Below are 23,579 nucleotides of genomic sequence, written 5' to 3'. Positions count from 1 at the left end.
TCCGATATCCATCATCTGGTTATCATCCTATACCCATCGTCTTGTTATCATCCGATATCCATCATCTGGTTACCATCCGATATCCATCGTCTTGTTATCATCCGATATCCATCATCTGGTTATCATCCGATATCCATCGTCTTGTTATCGTCCGACGCTTGCTCAAGGTAAGCACATCTTTTCTTGTACTGACATGCACAAATCACCTTATGAGAATTATTCTACTCGATGATCAAGCCTAAAATCGACAAAAACATCGGTCGCAAATTAATATTCGACCTTAGAACTTGCCAATAATGTCTAAAGATTTGACAAAACTCCAATATGAGCCAAGGATACAAGGCCGAGGTTCTTCGAGATTTCGTTGAGCAGCAATCAACAATGTCACTGCATTTCTTAAAAAACAAAACTTGTAAAAACAAAAACTTTTAGCAAAACAAAAAAATCAATTTTTAATCGACATGCCGCGGGCTTTAATCGAAATGCGGAACTCGCGGGCTCGTCACATCCGTAAGCATTTGAAAACGCACAGCTTCCGAAATCTTCACCAAATACCAAACGATTACTTTGAACATGAGACAAAAACGCCCGTTAGCATGACGAATGTTACCTCGCGCTTCACAGCATTAAACTTAAGAATAGCAAGTAGCAGCTTCCACACTATTAACATGGTAAACTAAAAATCAGTTGAGAGCCAAGGTTCATTTCGCGGATACAACCTGGATTGTTGCAATTGCACTTTGAATCAGAAGAGCATATGATGATGAGGTAAAATGATTCCAGTTAAGACCCATTTTTCATAAGTCAGACGTGAAAAAGCGTTAACGCTTCAAAAAGATTGCAATTTGCCAGTCACATTCTTAACGGCGGTCACTAAATAAAAAAAATCATGCAAAATCGACAGAACGTTCGTTCAATCCTAGCAAATTATGATCATGTTACAATCAATAAATCAAAGCGTTCAGTATTTCATAATATTGTTGTATAATATTATTGCTTAACAACAATATTATGTTAATAACTCTAATATTTTAGGTAGACAACAAAAAAATAGGGTTCTATGTTCGCTATGCACTATTTTACTCCAGCGAATAACAGACCATCGATGAGCGATGACTGTTTACTAAGTATTAATTAAGGAACGGGGTGACATAAGTGCTGTAAGTAGTGATTTATAAGTCGTCGACGTTATTAGCATCGCGTTACAGCAGTAGTATAGATATGACAGGATATGAGCACATACAATCGCAAGTTTAATATTCACTAAGCTTTCTATCGTCTCAGGTCTTCTGAATAGTTTGTCGGCCAGTATTTTTGCGTCTAAGTAGTTTATAAAAGAGAATTACTTCTTCAATGCAAAAATATACATATATTCTGCCCAGGGCAAACGATTCCATTCGAGTGCCAACTGATGAAATTCTACACTTGCATCAGTTGAATGGAGAAGTAAAAATTTGCAAGTGTATGAAAATGTAACTAATCTACTAGAAGATTGACCAAAATATATACATGACATAAGTCGTAAGAAATTTGTCCGGAGCCAGGAACTTAGGAATAAAATTTATTATTACATTTCTGTTTCAATACAATATAATCAGCTGCCAAACTTGGAGTGAGACAAAAATGACATTAATAATCACGAATAGATTTTCCATTTTTCGCAACTTTTCAATCAGCATAAATTAATTTATTCTGTCATGATTTGCCTATTCGGCAAACATCCCAATTTCAAGCTTGAATTTCACTAGCCTATCAGAAGCACAGAGCGTTGCGTACTATAACACATAATTTAATTTCAACTGCAACAGCTATAGTCGATCCCCAACAACTTCATCAGAGTCGCTCTCGGATTCTTCGAGCGCCAAATTCTGTGTGGTGAACCCGACGTTGCTTTCTTCGTCGTCGGCGTCGACGCCTTCGTCGGGACCGACGTCGTCGTTGGGCTGCGGGGTGCCGTTGTTGATGGCTTCGATGGCTGCCCGTAACTGCAGCGCAAAACAATAAACAATCATAACTATTTCTCATACCGAGAATAAATCATTGAAATAATAACTTTAGAATGCTCTCAACACAATTGATAATAGTAAACATTATTGTCTTAATACTTAGCAGCGAGCGAAATATTTCAGATTTAAGAAATCTCGCCCACAGATACACTGTAGCATGAAAATATATCATAAAAAACAGACTGCATATTAAATAAATGTATCAAAAATACCTACGATATAACTTCCTGCATCAAATACTTCCACCTTTAATCCAACGAAAATAATATAATGCTCTTTCCGTTCCCGTAGCCCCGAACATTTGATTCAACTCCAATCCACGAATTTAAATTAACTCATGCCTTCCAATAAGCTCCATAAAAGACGAAATTTGCTAGATCCTGCTATTCCATGCATGCACCGACAATTATTGTCATTTTATCTGTGGTTATACGAACCACAGTACAGTATTGACCTGAGGTTCAGATTTACTCATATGGTCCTATAGCACTAAGATTATTATTAGCTACAGTTTTAAGCAGCACAGTATATTTTGTCGGGCTTTACAGTACATTAACGACACAACATCACATGCTGGAGCGTCTCTAATAAGACAGTAACTTAAATGAGCAATGTTTGAGTTTGGCTGAGTTAGACTCAGCTGCAAGTCTGAGTAACTGCTTATTAAGCCGTGTCCAGGTAACACGTCACTGCAGTTACCGTTGTATAAAAATATTGAGAAAAATAGTCTTGAAAGTCTCGATAATATCTCGTATAACACTTGGACTATAGCAAGATAACACTTGGAAAACTACACTCGTATAACACTCGTATAACACTTGGAAAACCACAGCAAAACTCACTTCCTTGAGCGAGACCACGCCGATAAGCCGCCCGAGCACCGTGACGTAGGCATGACCCAAACCCAACATCGAGAACAACGAGTGTACCTGAGGGTGGCGACATTAAGTTACATGCACCTATGGAGAGATAATAAGTAAAATAATAGGTATATAATAGATACAATCTATAATGAAAACTATAATTTAGATACCATTTTTATCGGCTCCCATAACATTCCCGCAATTCTCTCTCAACTTTGTTACCACTTACCTTAAGTAGTGAGGTACTCTCGACCAGCTGGAACGGTGAGGGGTCGATGGGGCAGGAGGAAAAATCCACGGTCTCCTTGTAGGCTTTCTCCTCCCACTTCGCCTGCTCTTGCGACGACTGTTCCATCACCTGCTTCCAGCGCTGATAACAAAGCATTATTTTTATTAATATTTATTAATTATTGTATATTACAATACATTAGATATATTTTTTGTTATTTTTCGCATTGCCCAATTATGCATTAATGCGAAAAAAATCTATGAATCATAATAACAAAAATATAAAATGGAGAGGAAGGGCACTTTCTTCATTACAGCCAGAATAGAAACTTATGCTCTGAGCTACTGATTGCTCGTTTTTTTCAAATGTTGCCGAGTTTGGTTATATTATAGAATATTATCTTTTTAAAATATGCCATCGTGTCTTCTAATTTAGGTTAACCTCCCATATACGTAATAGCTTACCAAAGATAAGTTGGATTTAACGCTGCCAGTGGGTGTGTCGTTAGGCATCATTTTTCTCCGTAAAGCATCCATAGCTGAGCGCCAGTTTCTGAAAAGTATAATACTCACATATTAAAAGAAACTAACTCATTTGAAAACCATCATCTCCCACCTATGTAACACAACAAGATAATTCTAGGCACCTGTTGGGCTTCAAACTTTAAATAAATGCCGAGAAACTTGAGCAAATATTTGCACTCGAAGAAACGCATTGCTAACGATGTGACACGTTCCGATCTTCATCTCAAAAGAAATATCACAAAGATCCTGAACGTCATAAGTCATCTGATCTACGTACTAGTATACATATTGTGATAAATTCCGTAAATTTCCAGCACCTATTTCCATGGTTCCCCGTGGAAATAATTGATAGAAAAAAGCTTAAGTGCTCAATTGAAAAAAATCTGCTGGAGTTGGTGGTGAGACTGACTTGGAAGGATCACCGTGGAACGTGGCATACGAGGGTCTCCGTTGTATGGTGGAGTTCGTTGAATTATCTTCTAATTCCAGGACGTTGTTGGTCGTCTTCTTGAGGATGCTCTTGCGTGGCTGAGTCGAGCGATCTGACCTCTTCTTCCGAAGGACCACAGGATCTCCTGAGGCATGTGGGTCCTAGAAATATATCAAGAAAAATTAATACCGGGCTTTAAAAGAGTATCAATTCAAATTAACATTTTGCTCAATCGGAAGAGTATTTTCTTTCATTCAATGTTTCTTGGTGGTTATAGACCAAGTTATATCAGAAATTCGATAATATTACTAATAAATGAAATATTAACTTTAAACACGGAATCTATTGGTGATCATCTGATTGCACACTGTAATATCTTCAATATTTTTTTAGAATTACCAACCAGTTCTGAGCTAAAAAGCAATAAAAACATAGCCTACACGAAGGTTAATATAATAAGCAAAATAGCACCGTATTACACTGTCTCAAAACACTATCTTAGTTATTTATTCATTATTATTATTACTATTATTCACTGTAATTATTTCATTAAAATGAGACCAGTGATCAGATCTCTGCATGACCTCGTGAGGCAATCATGGGAATGTATAAAGTCTAATAACAAGACCAAGACGAACCTCATCACCATTGCTTTCTGTGGGAACATCGACGGCAGAAGAGTCAGACGGTGGCGTCTGTGCCATTTCATTTTCTTGCACAGCCATATCCTCACACGTGTCAGCTTCCGTATGCTTAAGATTCGTTGTAATTGTAACATCGATACTTTTTGCTTCCTGAATGTTTTCACCGGTCACTGCGGTGCAAGTTTTGAATCTAGTATTTATGTTATTTTGACCATCCTTTCCTCCACAGTCATTTTCCACAGATCCTCCGACTGGGATGGCTTTATCCTCAACATCTTCAGGAAAAAATGTCGTCTGATTTCCAACTTCAAGTGACGTGCCAATGGGCGAAATAACTCTTGTGACTTCGAACCTTGAATTTTTTCTACGTTTTCCTGCATTTTGATGCATAGACTCTAGCGTAGCGTTAGCAGGGCTTTGGGTAGCTGTAGGGCGCTGTTGATCAGGTAGAATGTGCCGGTTATCCGCTGAAATTTCGACTATATTTGGTAACGACGCAGTGTCTTCGGTACCTGGGGTCATGAGGCCGGTAGCTATCGTTGAAGGATTCATGGTCAGCTCGGGATTGCTGTGGGTATTTTCTTGGTCGTTTTCTACTGCCGCCACCAAATGCGACTCTACCGGGTCCTAAAAAACAGAATTGTTACACACTTTTTTCGTTAATAAAGGCATTTATGAGTTCGATGAAAGAATATATAAACAAGTTTTAATTTAAAATCTCAAAACAACGAGCATCTGGCTGCAACATTTTCGATCTTTTAACAAAACAAGACAAACCTCAACAGGGATGGTAAACGCGCTATTTATTGCGTATTCAAGCGCCGGGCGGTCGCTTGACGCCTGCGACTGCGCTCGGACGCTGGAGGTGGTCAGGGCTTCTGTTGAGGACGAGCGAGTGACGGTGGCCACCTCCTCGCGGTGCGACGATAGTCTTGCGTCCTCGGGTCGATTTTTGAAGGTCTTGCGCATAACACGAAGGTCCTCAAGACTGCCTGCGCGTGACGGCAGTGATGAAATTTGTTAAAAAAGTTAAAATTTGAGATCGGGTCACCCAATTACTTAAAAGAATAAACTAAATGTATGCGACGATAGTCTCGCGTCCCCGGGTCGATTTTTGAAGGTCTTGCGCATAACACGAAGGTCCTCAAGACTGCCTGCGCGTGACGGCAGTGATGAACACGGTCAGGTAAAATTTGAGAGCGGGTCACCCAATTACTTAAAAGAATAAACTAAATGTAGTATAAACGTATGGGAAAATAATGAGTACGGAACGGACATATATAAGTACAAGGCCAGACCAGTTTCTGGACATGGCATCACATGTACGAGGACGTGGGCCTCGAACTGTCGCTTATGTAATTACACCGTAATGTGAGCTTTGAAATGTGGCGACAACAAAGGAACGCTTGGAAATCAATTTGATCACAATCTGCAGACATTATTATTCAACATGGAAACATCAAGTAAATGCTCACAAGTACGTTATTTCTGAGGAATCAACTTCTATCCATAAATTTATTGTTTCATATAATGAAAACGGTGAAATTTATTTCAATAGATGTGATTGCATAGCTAAAAAGATATATATTCGTCTCTGAATTGAGTTCAATGGAACAATTTAGAATTGTTTCCATTTTTACATTTTCAACAATTTCACACTTTACCTCCATCTTATTTCACACATCAACACAATTTATCTCACTTCATCTTCGTAAACTCAAACCTACTTGATAACCGTCGACTCCTGTGAGCATTCTTGAGCTTGATAGGAGCAGGAGACGAGGGCTGAGGGGTGAAGTCGAAGAAGCTTTTGATTGGAGTTTTTCTGTTAGGTTGAGATTCCAGTGCTCTGGAAAGCGAAGCAGCATTTTAATTAATTACTACAATGGCAGGGTATAGCCCGGCGATGTCCGGGGTTGACAATTCCTTTAATTTTGAAATCCTGTTAGCCCGAATCCCGTCATTCCGCCTAGTGACGTAAATAATCACAAAGCTTATGTATTAACAAAGCTTATGTATTTTTTTAATAACAAAGCTTATATATTTAAACATTTTTCATTGTTGATGCAATAATTTCATATATTTCCTCCAATCATTTCTTATTTTCCTACCAATAACGAGTTTTCGTGACCAGGTAATATCCCGACACGATAAGTATCCTGGAATCGCGCACCAACAGCCATTATACGTATATGTGTGGTGACTTATAACGGCACCTGGTATAACACCACACGGCACCTGGTATAACACCACACTTCTTATTGCACACATCAACACAATTTATCTCACTACATCTTCGTAAACTCAACGTACTTGATAACCGTCGACTCCTGTGAGCATTCTTGAGCTTGTTAGGAGAGGGAGACGGCGGCTGAGGAGTGAAGTCGAAGAAGCTCTTGATTGGAGTTTTTCTGTTAGGCTGAGATTCCAGTGCTCTGGAAAGCGAAGCGGCATTTTAATTACTACAATGGCCGGGTATCCCGGCGATGTCCGGGATTGAAAATAATAATTCCTGTAATTTTGAAATCCTGTTAGCCAGAATCCCGTCATTCCGTAAATAATGTGTGTTACTAGTGACGTAAATAATAACAAAGCTTGTGTATTTTTTTAATAAGAAAGCTTATATATTAAAAATGTTCAATTTTTAATGCAATCATATATTTCCTTCAAACATTTCTTAATTTTCAACCAAATGAATTTTTGTGTCCAGGTAATATCCCGACATGATAAGTAGTCTGGAATCGCGCCCCAACAGCCATTATACAATACGTGTATGTGGTGACTGATAGAACGGCACCTGGTATAACACCACACGGCACCTGGTATAACACCACACGGCACGTGTTGTAACGACTCTCGGTACGCGGTGTAAGATCGCACGGCTCGTGTTGCTGCAACACACGGCTGCATGTGGTGTAATAAATTACGGCGCGTGGTGTAACATCACTCGGCACGGGGTATAACATCATACCGCATCAAGGTGTGAGTGCAACACAAGTAATATCGTAGATGATATTCTAGAGATTTTCATGTTACAGAATGCTACAGGTAGGACGGAAAATCATCAGTACAACCCACGCTTACAATCAAAAATGCGTGTCAAAGGCGGCCGATGTGGCTTGCGCACAAAACAAATGCTGTAGTACAAAACAAATGTTTTCATAGCTCACTAGACATCAATCATTATAGTATAAGTAGGCTCTAAAAAATTTGATAGCGCAACACAATTAAAGCGTAACGCAAAAAGTCAATGAAGGGTAATTTTCAACTGATCACTAGAAAATCAGTTATCCACACATGAATTCTCGGATGGCAAAAGACGAATATTAGTCAAATTGCACATTCAGTTTTTAGTGGTGAATATTCTGGGAGCAGATTCTCGAAGAAGCTATAAGGAAATTCAATAATATTGTAATACAATTTGAATAAATCAATTATAAAGACGAACCACGAGCTTGAAGCCAGATATAATCGGGAAATGTAATAATATTAATAGTTTTAGGCAATCGAATATTAGCGGTGAATAATTGAGTCAGAACGGAACTCCTGCGACCGATACAAACCCAAAGACGCGCTCTTCATGTCGCGATCGAATATCATCCAGAATTCTGTAGAATGCGAAACTTGTGAAAACTTTTATAAGCCGCCCATTTTCAGTGAAAGAAAAAATCGAACGCTGCCGTATCGAATTTCTTTGCCGTATATTTTTCATTCAATCTCAAATTCAGAATTTTCCTCTATACTTTTGAATTTGTTGCCGCAGATACGAGTCTGTTAAAAAAACTCATAAGAGGTATTTCTTAAAAGAAGCGATCACACTTGAAGAAATGGATTAAGAAGGCCACTAATACCACGCTAAAACAAAGAATAATTTTAGTAAGTAAGAGCATGCGCTTTTTTACTCACATGTTGACAACCGCAAGAGAGCTTGAGGTGATGAAAACAAATATTTTATTATGCGGAAAACACCATATGTTCCTAGCCATATATGCCCATATTACTGACAAAAAATAAAATATGTAGAGACAAAAATAAAATGAACTAAAACTCACTTCCAGAGATCCACGAAATCATGCGCTTTGGTATTTCTAGTTAACAAACGTTCTCAGCAGGATGAAAAAATAAAAATTAATATGCAATCGGAACTAACTTAGAAACTGCATTAATGGTGGCATTCTTAGATTAGGAAAATCTTTTGAAAATTTCCCAGGCAAATGACATTCTGAAAGGACGTGACATTATTAATGTCACGTCCAGAGCACAGTTTTCCTAATAACCCGATTTTGTAATTAATTTCAATTTTGCATTTGATCGAAACAGCAAACTGAAAATCTTCTTCATTTGCAGCATAATAACAGCAAGCATATATTCTCGGCCTCTTTCAAAACTCCCACCACTCAGCTGACGAATAAAATTGCCATATTATATAGAAGGGATATTAAATTTCCAACAAGCGCTCGAATATTTCAGCATTATCTTACATGAGATTTGGCTTATTCATTTCGCTTAATAGTTATCCATAAAGAAGTAATTACCAGGACGCAACCCAAACATCGTCAATCCATACGAACTGAGATTTGACTAACCCCAATACTACCATTGTTTGAATTATAAACCCAAATTTCTCGAATGATTATAGAACCTTGAAACGAAAAGTAGATCTTCACTAATCATAGTTCATAAACTAATAGGAATACATTCCTGTAGACCAAAAAGCCGAAAAAAACATATTCTTCAAATTTTAATTAACAGCAAAATTTGTTTCATTTAATTTATTTGAGGGAAGGAGTGAGGCATAATTCACTGACTTTTTAGCAGCTAGCCTCCAGGCCGCGGAGAACTGCTCGCTGGTCTTGTAGCGCTCGAGCTTTGCCTGCAGCAGCGAGATGAGGGCGTCGCGCTGGATAGACCCCAACAGGATCATTGATGCTGCAATGAAAAATTACTTTCACCTTAACCCTCTACCGCCTGACATGAGTAACCGGAACAATTTGGTCACACAAGGCTACCCAAAAAGGATACGTTCTATTGAGCGCAAAGTGACTTGGTTGCCGCCACGTACAACTTTAAAATGTTCTCTGTCGCGTATAAACGTCATCAGGTTGCTACACTTAATAGTTTACGTATAATTTAAGTTGAAAGTTATGTTCCCGGAGAGTGACATACGGCGGTAGAGGGTTAAATAATTAATTTAATCCATTTAATTACCTTGGATCCTTATACCAGTTATGCCGTCAAATGTTATACTCTATGTATTAATATAGAATGGAAGTACTACTTGTCACACTAAAATTTTTTAAATAAGATAAATAGGCCGATGCGAATTGAACAAAAACACCATTTGAATTAAATGAAACCTCTAGTCGCTCCACATTCCAAACAAAGTATCACGGCTTCGTACAATTCCATCTGAATGACATTTCAAGACTATGAACTGAGCGTGCAGAACGCATTCGGGAAGTTTAAATTCATGCCTAATATATCAATTACTATCACCTAATATAATTGCTTACTACATATCCATTGACTTTTTATTTCTCTAGTTCAATATATTGTTCACATTATAGCCGGACTCACTTGGCGAGTCGACAAGAGGTAGTGCGCGAATTTTACGAGATTGGAGCAGCGTGTCTTTGAGCTGCTTGTAAGTGATGCCGTAGTAAATGTACTTCACATTCTTCACCATAAAGCGCTCAACAAAAATGTCGTACGCGTCTGCTGCTGATGAGAGGATGTCTGGTAGGTATGGTAGATTCTTGATACGGATAATCGAGTCGTAAACTGAAGGTTGCAGCAAATTTGCTACGGCATTTGCGATCAATACTGCTATCTGGAAGGTAAAATAATAATTTATATTACTTGTAAATTCGTAAGCAAAAACAAACAAAACCATTTTACCCACGTAAATCTGGTGAAACTAGTGAACGTAACGTGAGAGACACGTGTCTCATGGTTTCAGGCCGCACCATCTGGAGAATAAACCATCTGCCAAGCAGTTCCGTTGCTGTCTGAAGCACTGATGACACGGATCTCATCAGGTGAAGAAAACCCGCCTGAAGCCTTAATCGGCGGCGCAACTTTCGTCAAGATTATCAGTTCTTGATGTATAGCAGTAATAATAGCACTCATTACTGGATTGAACAGAGATCACTGAGCGGTGAACCACAAAAAATCAGCCAGTCATATGTACACATGACAGCTAAATTGTCCCCTGGAAAACATTCATAATAATAAACCTAACCATGACGGGTAGAAGATGCGTGATCTGTCCCGTGAGCTCGAAGACGATGACGGACGTGGAGATGGTGTGCGTCACAGCGCCTGCAAAGGCCGCAGCTCCTGCCACCGAGTATCCTCCTGCTCACAGTGCTCAGGTTATATAATAATGTTATTTGTTATTTATAATATTTAAAAAATAATTAAATATTAACTATTTACTAATCATTACCGGAATGCAAGCGATAACAAATTTTGTAGTGATTGCGATTAATTCTGATTGATGATAATTTTATGCATATAAAATTACGTCTTGAACAATTAAATTCTACTTGGACCTTTCGAAACCAAACTGTAAAGGCATTTCGATGTTTGATAACAAGTCAGCAATGAAGAATAACGCATGTGAATTCAGGTCAATAGCAATGAAAACCGTGTAATAAATTTTGTCTAACCTGGAATAACGGAGTGAACAAGCTTGCCAGAGCCGATGCCCGTAGGATTAACATACGCCATGAACTCGCCCAGAAGTCTTCCTACAGCGGCGCCCATCTTGAAGACCGGGATGAAAATGCCCGATGGCACCGGCAGAGTACTCGCGATCATCGACCAGAAAAACTGAAAATTTTTATTTCAAAATCTAGCAGGAAAGAAATAAATGAAATAAATATATACATATATATGTCCTAATATAATAGATATTATTCGTCTTTTTCAATATATACAAGATTGTAGCTCACAGTAAAAACGATGTACAAGGAGAGGTTGATGAAGATGCCGGTCCATGGCGTCCTCCAGTTCTCGACGATCTCGAACTCCTCGGGACTGTGCTGCTCGCTCACCCATGTGAAGTTGCTGAACAGATCCGTCACCTGAGCATAACATCAATATCATGCATGGATAAATTTGTCGTTAAGATAATCATTTTGTCAATTTTACATAATCATTTTCATTTGTCTACAGGTAAATAAAAACAAATCCATAAAACGGGAAGCCAAGTGTATATACATACGGATTTTACAAGCCCTGTAAGTATATATTCCCTTATAAGTAATCTTTTAAATTATTGCAAGCGATGTTCAATCGATGTAAAAGAAAATATGAGCGATATAAATGGTAGTCGCACCAAAATACTTTTGATAATGCTTTAAAGTGGTAGTAAACTTGTTATGATGCGAAATAGTGCACATTGAATAACATATTGATTTAGTTGATCATAACCTTAAAACCTAATGAACTGCGAGGCGTAGAAAAAATAGCATTTACAGAAACTATCAAGTTCACAGAATAAAAACGGCAAAGTATGGAGCAGCTACAAAATTTTCAGAACAATATATTTTTTATCGTTCACCTGGTGATGGGTGGAGAGTAGCACGGTGGTGTCAGCATGGTGATGTCAGCACGGTGATGTCATCACAGGAATGTCAGCACGGTGATATCAGCACGGTGATGTCAGCACGGTGATGTCAGCACGGTGATGTCAGCACGGTGACGTCAGCACGGTGATGTCAGCACGGTGATGTCAGCACGGTGATGTCAGCACGGTGGTGTCAGCATGGTGATGTCAGCACGGTGATGTCAGCACGGTTATGTCAGCACGGTGATGTCATCACAGGAATGTCAGCACGGTGATATCAGCACGGTGACGTCAGCACGGTGATGTCAGCACGGTGATGTCAGCACGGTGATGTCAGCACGGTGGTGTCAGCATGGTGATGTCAGCACGGTTATGTCAGCACGGAGATGTCATCACAGGAATGTCAGCATGGTGATGTTAGCACGGTAATGCGGTAATGTCAGCACGGTAATGTCAGCACAATGAGAAGACGGCAACGATGTCTTCAACAATGATCATTATCTTATGTTTCAGCCCCCCAAACATTGGTTCTTCATTGCTATCGATTATAAGTCAACTGTTGTAATCCAAATGTAATATTTAAATAATGCAGAAATGCTAGCATTTTTAGCTATCAGCATTTTCACTTAACTTTACTTGGTTTTGTCATCAATATATACGTAGCTCCGATTAAGGATTAAGCTCGCTAAGGTTATCTGATTTCTTCCAGAGTTTATAGCCGATTTTATTTGATATTCTTTGACCGCCAGAAGCCAATGGTCATGCAGACGCCTAATATAGAAATACTCCGATTAGACTCAATCTAATTACATTGTTTTTCAAATTTTGAAACTTGGGCTTACTCACTATTTCTGCAGGAAGATCTTAACTTTTTTGTTACGTCGCATAAAAAGAACGTAATTCCGATGCACGAATACAAATAGCGCCCCCAGCAGTCCGCAGATTAAACTGAAAAATCGACAAATATTAGTGGACATGGAATAAATTAAACATTGTAAGTAGAATAGTAAAAACTGAAATTTTAACAAGCGACATTAATATTGTTTAAGACGGTTAATGAGAAGAAGAGGATTTTTTAATTCGGAGCAAAACTTGGTAGGTGTAAACCTGCTATGGTTACGAGCGGCATCTGAAAACATCTTTTTGTGTGTGTTCGATTGTGTGTAATGGCAGAAAAATAAACGTTGAAAATTCATTAAATCAAACAGCTCATGTTTGTATTAAATTTAACCTAAATTTAAAGTAATCATCGTTCTAAGACTAAGTAAATGAATGACAAAGTTTTCATTCAGTGCTGCGCACGATTAATTCGTCATTTTGTATGTGTTATGAGCAACAAACAGTGAAACTATAAAGGAGCCATTGCAATTAATTATCTAGATAATCTATCGCAGTTAGTTTAAGTCTCGATTTGAAATTGCAATTTTTTCGCAATCATTTATAAATGACAATTATTGATTTTTCTTACTATTTTCCAGTTAATGTCGGTCTCCTGCCATGTGTATGAGTGTCGGTCTCCTGCCATGTGTGTCGCTCATCTTCAGTTTCACAAAATAAAAGAAGGTAGGCTAATCGCGAGCACTTCACTCATGAGTAAATGAGTTACCAACCTTACAACATACGTACTAAAATAATGTAATTATTCAAAAATTGAGTGTTCATTGAAATTTTTGGAATATCATAAATTTAAGAAAATTGGCTCACCCGAGGAACATATAAGCAAATATCTCCTTCAGGTCGAATGGAAAATCTGGTTTGAAGTTCGTCTTGAACAAAGCAGTCAAGGTTTCTGTTGCAAAAAGAAGTAAACTTTATATTAGATTGCTTTATTTTGACTATTTTTTAATAATAAATCAATCGATTTTGAGCCAAAAAAGCCTTTGTTTACTTCAAATTTTCCGAAAATCTGCATGGAAATTCATCCATCAGATAACTGTCTCGGTGTTACGGGAAAAGAGACTTCAGTTATGGTAGAATTTTAATTGGTGCTTATTGAATGATAATAAAAATAAATTGATCATGCGAGTTATAAATTACATCGTATTTCCGTATTTTCCTTAAACGCATCCAAAAAGTGTCAGTCGTGGCCGTTTTCTTTTAATATTGCTACATTTGAATTTCTTCAAACGTGACAGTCAGTATTCCATTAGTTTTATTACTAAAGTTTTAACTGGATTGGCCAAAAGTCCGTCTCATGAACGATGCTTTTTTATCTAAATTCTCACTAATACCAGAAAACATTTTACCCTTTCCACCCTGAATTTGATACCCTGAACTCATTCCAATTCTGTTACCACTATATATATATATTAACTGTTATCCAAGACCAATTACAGCGCCGATAACACGGACAGGCAATCATTAACATTAAACACAATAATAATAAATATAGGACTTTTCTTATCTTCATCTAGCTCTACATCTCTCTTTCTGATCTAACAAAGATTCTTCATATCTACATCATCTAGATACTGTATCTAGCTCCGTATTTACCACTTCGCACGAGACCATATAGCAGCAGCAATTGGAGTAAATGCCACTATAATGATTGAAGAAAATTCGTAAACAGAAAGCTTTTTGTAAAGAGATATTAGCAGTTCAATTTGCATGACATAAGGATCAGAATTAGAATAGATAAAAAATTGCCGATTTAGATTTATCAAAAACAGGGCCAGCTTTAAAATGTTTTCACAACAAGAAGTGTCAATTTTTTTTACATCATCGCTCAATCCAAGATGACCCCCAATGATGTAATAGTGTAAATGATGAATAATGAGAAAGCAATGATACTAGCCAATAACAGATGCGATAAAATTGGTAGGCAAACCACGCAATTTTTGGAATGAAGGCTGATAAGAAAATTTAATTTTTTGCGCATTTCCTTATTTATGGAAAAATGGCGCTATTGTGCTCGTTATGTCGGTCTGTCTGTCTGTCCGTCTGTGACTTCACGCTTTCGTCGACGAGAAAATGCGCTCTCTGTCACTCACTGCAGTGAGTACTGAGTTATGTTATTTACCTTGTCCGTAGTAGAATACGGCAAGGAGGCGGAACATGACCGCTCCGGACACTGCGGCGAAGAAACCGCGCCAGTAGTTGCGCACGGCGAAGTACACTGAAGTGACCTCGATGCTGAAGAGCACACCTGTGGTCGAGTGTAATAATTTTTTATTGAATTTTTGATGGATATTTCTCGATATATATTGAACAGAAGTGTAACTTTCATACCATTCAATATTCCTGTGCTTAAAAAAATACTAACAATAATATTTTACCAATAAAATAATTTGGATCAACGAGTCGCTCCGATTCTGAAAGCACCCACCATTCCTATGCAATAGGATTACATTTCCGGAAGTTAGAGACACAGCTGTTTTATGCTAGAAAATTTATCTTCAGCTAACTGAAAATGACGAATTAGCGTTTTGAACCGACTAAAACGTAATTGCCGTATGTTTGAATGATTTGCAACATAAAAACCGTATCGTGCATCCCTATTATTCATCAAAACCAATGAGTATGTCAATATAAAATGTAATTTCATATGGAATAATTGCTTAAAGCATCCAGAACAAGCCCATACATTTTTATGGTATCGTGAAACAAATAGAATATCACGTGGCACGGCATCGCTCACCTCCAATGGGAGCAGCAAATGAGCAGGCGACCCCGACGGCGAAGGCAGCTGCCAGCATCTCAGTCTTGCGGTACTCGTTCTGGTACATGCCCATGAACGTGGACACCACGCGCGTCAGTAGCGCCGCAACGATGCTCGCGATGTGCACGAACGGACCCTGGATAACAAATGTTTTAGCCCTTACAGGATTGCATGGATATAATTGCATCTAATCTTGTTGCGCAAATAAACTGTTTTATATTTAGCAGAAATTGTTTTCAATGAAAGAAATCGTATTCAGTGAAAGTTGGAGCGGTTTCTTGATTCATCACACCGCTCAGAAACGACTACCTAGTTTAAATATTGCACCAGTTTGTTGAGTAAGTTATTATACGTTCTAATTATCAAGTCTAAAAAATAATTGATATCGTTGCATACATTTCGAAACATGTCAACTATTGAGAAGAACTCTAGTTAGAACTTTGTTCAACTTTGATATCGAGATGCATACGCAAGTTTTGACTTATAGTAATTCGAAATTGCGCACAAATTAAGTTCAAAATGCTAACTTTGATTTAAAAATTTGTCACTTTGACTTGTAAATGAGTTCCAATAAGTTAAATTAATGTCTATGTATAGCATATAATGAGTGAAAAGAGAGTGTATTCAATCCATACAATGAGTGCAATGAAAGTGCATGCAAGCCATGCAATAAGTGAAATGAAAGTATTTATGAGGCGTGCCGGCTCAATAATATGGGATCAGAAGAAATTACAATATCTATGCATATAATGAATGGTTGCCCCGAGTTACACCCTTTCATATCCATTTTGCTGTCACTTCAGAAGCAAAAAGCCCAACCTATTATTCAGAAATAGGATTTTTCGAATAAGCCAGTAGCAGTACTGTATATGTTTCAGCTGCCGGCATATACTAGCAATAAAAGGCTGGTTGATGTTCTGCGATGCTTGCAAGGGCAACCAGTAAGATATGCTGACACAGCAAACCGGATCTTAAGAACACATTTTTTTAGCGAGCCTTCAACGAGATCAGAGATCATCAGGCCTCTCACGATTTCACCTGAAATAATTTTACGTTTATTATCGTAACTCTATATTTATTATTCTAGGAAGCAATTATCGTGGCGTCTGGTTCAAACGAACTTCGAGGGCACATTACACACAAGTTTAGAGGCAAGCGAAAATTAAAAAGACACGAGAAAAGATGAAAACGGATAAAAATTACTAAGTAAAAGATTCATAGGGTTGACGAAAATGTTCCGATCTTTAGGTGTCGACGAAACACCGGCAATTGATTTATTTTTCATTGTGTTACACACAATGAAATTTTTACACACACTCAAATTACACAAGAAGTTTGTGTAAGAAGGAAGGTAGGGTGAGAGGGAAGCCTTTATGTGTAAGATGGAAAGTAATACGCGAGGTAAGCTTGTACGTATGTGTGCGAGAAAAGAAGATGTCTTACTCAAATGCAATGTAGTCCGTGCAGTTGTGTTAATCAAGAAGGGAAAATGTAAGAATTTTAGCCTAACAGTTGCCACTTGGAAGCGTTAATAAAAATGTGGGCAACGTTTGATGGACTCGCTGCGTGATTGCGAACGCTCGGAGCTGCATGGAGCTCTGGCATTAGCTTTTTATAGCCGTGGTGCTGACTCATAATATGATAAGGTTTTAGCAAAGACAATAGCCACTCGAAAATATCAAGAGTTTGTGTGAAAAGTTTGTAAAAAAATTGATGTATAATTGAGGATTTATGAATTGGCATGATAATTTCGTCCCAACGCCTTTGTGCCCGATGCGGGCAGTGATATATGAGTGGCTCACCTCCTTGCCGAGTGGCAGACCGGACCCGAGAGTGGCGGTGAGGCCGACGACTTTAGCAACGAGTGTCCGCCATGTGAGGTACTCCTTGAGGACCACGCCCCTCATGATGGTCTTCATCTCAGGGATCCCGGACCCTGATGGGAAGGAAAAACTGGGTTGAAAAAAAAAATGTAGGACCTGCTTAGAAGGGGGCGGAGGACGACGAATGTGAAATATCAGCTTGGACTTGGACCAAGAATTCCGAAGCACAAGGACCAAAGGCTTCCAAGCCACTGGTCGCACCAAATCCCCTGCTCATGAGGTCAGCGGATGTGAACAGAAACACTAGATGCCTGCTTATCCCACAGATGAAGATATGCAAAGCTCGTCGTGGATGCAATGTGATGTTCCCTAAAATGGTTCACGAACAGTGGTACGCGAACATTTTTGCTGTCATGAACAACGTTTACTCAATTATTTTTATTTTATAGAATGTTCCTATCAAACATAAGATAATCTAAAATGGAGTTCATCCGTTGCTACCCGTTCAATGCAGTAGTTTGCTTAAATCGCAAGTTTGCTAAGAAAATGAAAGCAAATAATAAAGATTTCGTATGACGCCAACTTAGTTTAATACACGTAAGTAATTATTAATCAAGCTTCCTAAAATCATTCTTTCTTTTGAATTAAATATTACTCACGACCCTTTGAGATAATTAAATTTTGTTTTTGAGGAAAAGAAAAATGCAGTTTCTAAACAATACTAAGTAGGGCTTGCAGGTAGTGCAAATGTAGCGGGACTCACCGATGGACTGCGGGGCGACGAACTGTACGAACGTGACCGAGAAGAGCACCAGCAGCACGGGCAGCGCGATCCAGGCGAGGTACTGCAGCGCCACTCCCGTCGTCAGCTCATCGAACGCCCACAGCCGCGCTGCCCCGACCAACACGTTTGACATCAACACCGAGATCAGTGTGAGAACATGAGTATATTGATACAAAATATCAACTAATACTATTGTTTCCAATACTAGAATACTAATACCTGTTAGATAATGCGGGATGTTTTTCGGAAACTTCGTTGTTCTATAATTGCCAACTTCAGACGGTATAGTAAACTGTAAAGAAGAATTACTGGAGCATCTCGCTTAAACATTGTCAGCTTGCACATGTACAAATGTACCCTCATGCCCTGGTTCCGATTGTAGCGTAACAAAATTATTCAGTCTGATGAGGATCAAAACACCATGATCACCTTTAGTGCAGGCCGCGATGCCCATGTCCATGATGAAAGATATACACGCCATGAGTAGGCCTAGGGTGAGTAGGAAGGCCCAGTCTCCTTTCCCTAGGAAAACTGTGAAGAATTTCCAGCCACTATGGCGACCGTTCGCCAGCCACCTCCGCAGCCAGTTGCGTCGTGGCCTGAGACCTGCAACCAACATTTAATATTTCGATATAATGTTTATATATAATATATAAACATGTATAGTTTAATTTCAGAACGTTTAGAAAAATATTCATTTACTTTTAGTAGTGATGTGTGATGGGTTTTTTAATCCAATCAAGGCACTGGAGAACAATGACATTAAAAAAATTCTATCAACCAATATGCAGAAATATATTAATGAAAAAACACTCAATCAACAAAGAGAATATGTAAACTTTTACATTATTTCTTAGGTAGGCAAGCAACTCAACTATCTGTAAAAAAAATTATTGCGATACCATGTTTCGTTTGGGACATTTTACGATATTTTTAGATGTGTCATCATATTTGTATTACTATGGTGCGGTAGGTACTATGGTATGTATAATATGTATGATATAAGATATATTATATGCATATCTATGATATGTATACATATCTGTGTTTTTATGGAGCGGAGCCTTTCCTCCAGCAGTTGGGGTGACCTTTTTACATCAATAAATAAATCCGCACCAAGAACTCTTACACCGACCTACATATCGAGGTCTAGAAGTGAAGTTGCGACATGTATGTAGATGTGATCATAATGTATATAAAATTGTGCATGTTACGTTGAAGATCTTGTTGTAGTTAAGGCTCATGAGTTGTGTTCGGATAAACTGCTTTGAATTTTGTTCGGTTAGATTAAAAATGATTCAGGACATCAAAAAAGATTCTTTGTATAGCTCCAATTGTCTAAAGCATCATAACAAATCAATGAGTTGCAAATTGTGTTATTTCCTAGCGATCAGGAGCATTTCCTTTCGTAGCTTATGGCTCACGTATAAGTCTGGCATTTTTAGTACACAGTCTATTAGGTACTTGAATCATATGTTTGGAATAAGTATTGTAAATATTTTTAGAAAACCTTTTGTAAGCATAGTTTTTAATAGTCTATTTTTATGGGCTCCTATGGTTTACTTCTTTATGAGACCTTTAGTGTAAAAGCTAGTCGACGACGTATCAAATAGTTTCATGCTTGCTCATTTGTTCGTCTATAGCCTGCGTTAAAACTGCCCACAATCTTTCGGTGCGTTAATTTATGCCTTCTTATAACTTGTTTATAGTTTTGATGATTATTTGTTATATATAAATATTAAAAGCATACATCGAAGTTCATAGGGTTAATATATTTATGTTTTTTCTTACAGATATAATCTGTTCACTCAATAAAAAGAAAATTTCTTGTCGGAACTGTGGTTATCCTAAAACCTAAACGCGGATTTACGTCAACCCAAACTCAACAAAACGAAAAACGTTTTACAAGTATAATTTATCATGTGTTTTTAGTACTGTTCTGTACTTACGTTTTTCATTTATAAAAGAAGTCACAGACTGACCTTAAACTGAAGTGAGGAGAAAATACTGAGCAATGCAAGAAACCTAACATAATGGGATGATTCACATAAGCCATGTAAATGTAAATGCCATGATCAGAAGCCATGTAAATGGCATAAAAATATAAATATGCAACTATACATGGCACTATGTGGTTCTCCATTTTTCTCATGAAATGAATGTGAACGAATGAAACAATACATTCAATGAATGAAACAATATATTAAATTTATTGGGCATATTATTGGAGACTCACCTGTGGGGTCGATTTTTTTTAGTCTCTTGGCTTCTTTCTTGGCTAACTTGGCCTCTTGCTTAGCGAACTCGCTGAGCTCTTTACGATACATGCCATACATCTGAGGAAAGAAAGAAATGAATCGATTATTAGCTTTATATGCAACAAAAAAAAAATTCTACAACAAAATTATGAGGTTCTGTACTTGAGTTATCTAAAACAATAGTTCTTATAACCATGAACTGCAAATGCAGGCTGGTGTGGACAGTGAACACGTTTAATTTTATACAAAGTTGCAAAATGTGTTTACAAAAAAAAAACGAGTTCATGTCATACTTATGCATCAAGTAAATGTGAAACAATATTTCAGAAGCGGAATAACAAGCAAGGTCAGACCTATGAAATTGCCGAAGTGCGATAGCTTGTAACAACGTATTATTATTGATAAAAAAATAGATCCAAAGATCAATTATATATTGATGCAACAGAAAGACAAATTAATGACAAAAATATAACAATGCAAACCATACACTCCACGGTTTAACAGCAAATTTCGCATGTATGTACGAACTCGATATTTCATTTACTTGAGCTTGCAGTTGCGTAATGAACTATTTATAATTCCCTCATTTTATTCATAAGGAATAGTAAGAATAATAGCCTCAAACCGCGAGGTCAACAGAACCAAGAAGCTCACCAAAGTTTGTTGGTACCGACGATCCCCAGCGAAGCTCTGCTGGCCCTCGTCATCCTCCTCATCGTCTTCATCGTCGCTGCCCTTGTTGGGCACCTCTTTCCACGTCACGGTCATCGCGAGCTCGTCGTTTTAAAGTTTTAATATTTTACTCGTCTTCTAAGCTTTAATGTTGCAATCTGTGCTCGCTTGCCTTCCTTCTGCACCCTGCTTCTCTTTTACACACCGGACAGTTGTATCGCTTTCAAATTTCATCAGTTTCAGTAATCATAATTTTCAACAGCATCATTATTCAAAGTTTTCATCAGTTTCAGTCATCAGTTTTCTTCAAATTGTTTAAAGTAACCATGCTTTTGCGGACTGAATTCCTGTAGCCCTGGTCCGCTACTGATAGCTTATCAATCTTTTTTCTAATTTCACGAATTTAGAGCCTACAACTGTTATCTTCCTAGTTTCCATCTAATATCTTCCTATTAAGTCCTCATAACACCTTCGTTTATCATAACAGTCTAAATGCTCGTTATCACAGATCTATAAAACCTCAAGTTTGTTAAACTTGATTACGGGACAAATATTGTTTACATGCTTATCATAAAGTCAGGAGATTCATAAACCAGAAAGCTGCTAATTAATTGCCGGTCAAGAACAGTTACCATTTGTGCCATTCAGCAACCGTCTACTAAGTGTCTCTGGAAATATTTATTCGTCAGCTGCCAGCAATGCCAGCATCCCGAACCGAGGCATCCTTGACAGAGATCAGGAGTTTTGTCTCGAATAAATTATAGAAAACCGAAGCATGAAGGCAATTCAAATAAGGGCTCACGATAACAGCCTTCGACATTCCAAAGCTCAAGACATGAGTGATCGTCTCTTAATTGATGACCAAAATGAATACCTAAACTTTAAATGCTAGAAAGGCAATATTGCGTAAAATTTCGTGAGACAATAATCGTAGCCACCCTGCAGCCACATTGCAGGGAGGCTAAATGAATAAAGTCATCGTGCTGACCATCTGGTTGAAGCGGGCAGTTTCTGACTACAATTTTAATGTGTTGCTACGAGGAAGCGTGATATCGAAGGTCGGACACCTGCAGAGCCCTAAATTTTGATAACTTTTTGTGAAGTATATGCACATAAGTTTTGGATGCACGGCATAGAATATACAAAGCAATAGAACTCGGCACCATATAACACCTGCAGCGAAGCGAATAATAATATCTGCCGAGCCACTCTTCGTGATGCGCGTCCTCTCAACTATTACATAACATATATATATATAGTGATATCGGCGCTGAAGTGTAGGCCTGATGTGGCCTGTCGCCGATTATTTTCCTTTTCGCGCCTTGTTCACAGAAGATCTTAAATCGTGTCATTTGACCGGATCTTTTCATGACTGACGATAGTTTGAAGTAGCTACTAGACTTCCACCGGGTTCGATATGGTGCTAGGCATTTCAAATCTGAACATATATTTTTCCATAGCTTTATCTAGTCTGTTCTTGAACGCGTTCATACTTGGAAGGCCAACGATGACAATCGTTTGGATCATACATAGGATCATCAGGACGACAACTAATAGTAAAGTAATCCTCGTAATAGGGGGTAATGAAAAATACCAGCAACAGGTTATTATGTAGTTGAATGACGCCAAACTTTAGTTTATTTGGTAAGATATAATACTATTTCGTAGCTAGTGGACTTTATAATTAACTTTACGAGCACAAATGGGGTCACAGACCCCAAAATGCAGACGTTTGCGTTCGCCAAATGTACATGAGCGGTGATTGATGTACATTTTGAACATCAATTTTTACAAAATTTACATCAATCAAGGTTTGTAAAACAGTGTTCTAAAGCACGAAGAATTTATGTGGAATATCATGCAGGCGAACAATCATGTTTCTGACGTCGTTCCAGACTATAAGCTTAGCAATGAAACGCCTCATTATATAAAGAAGAGAACAGAGAAAAAACTAGACGCCACACACCTCATTCTACTCACTAGGGTTTATGGCATCACATGGTGATATGAACGTGCGTAGCTTCACTTCCCCATTGTGAAACTAAAGCTTTTTGCCGGATAGTCAGCGAGCGCAGTTCCGTTGCTTGTGAATTTAGCGGCGGAGCAGAATTGGTC

The 23,579-nt window shown here is 38.1% G+C and overlaps 1 protein-coding gene across 1 annotated transcript; it reads right to left on the bottom strand.

Moving 5' to 3' along the window:
* Positions 1–863: 863 nt before the first annotated feature.
* LOC108677667 (chloride channel protein 2) lies at positions 864–21,979 on the bottom strand. Its single transcript, XM_018165923.2, has 24 exons — positions 21,447–21,979; positions 20,771–20,870; positions 18,964–19,140; positions 18,514–18,642; positions 17,730–17,863; positions 15,907–16,063; positions 15,289–15,414; positions 13,974–14,058; positions 13,116–13,217; positions 12,134–12,149; positions 11,653–11,784; positions 11,368–11,530; positions 10,938–11,053; positions 10,274–10,526; positions 9,505–9,625; positions 7,010–7,131; positions 5,770–5,850; positions 5,474–5,688; positions 4,691–5,323; positions 4,032–4,213; positions 3,563–3,650; positions 3,099–3,239; positions 2,849–2,935; positions 864–1,985 (listed from the first exon to the last, which is right to left on the bottom strand). The coding sequence occupies exons 1-24, from the start codon at positions 21,558–21,560 to the stop codon at positions 1,809–1,811; spliced, it is 3,651 nt and encodes a 1,216-aa protein (XP_018021412.1). The 5' UTR covers positions 21,561–21,979; the 3' UTR covers positions 864–1,808.
* Between the last annotated feature and the right edge of the window lie 1,600 nt (positions 21,980–23,579).

The sequence above is a fragment of the Hyalella azteca genome, unplaced genomic scaffold, assembly GCF_000764305.2.
Source record: "Hyalella azteca isolate HAZT.00-mixed unplaced genomic scaffold, Hazt_2.0.2 contig6875, whole genome shotgun sequence".
In the NCBI taxonomy this organism is placed as follows: Eukaryota; Metazoa; Arthropoda; class Malacostraca; order Amphipoda; family Hyalellidae; genus Hyalella; species Hyalella azteca.
Note: the sequence above shows the minus strand (reverse complement) of the source record. Positions and strands in the feature narration are given on the sequence as shown.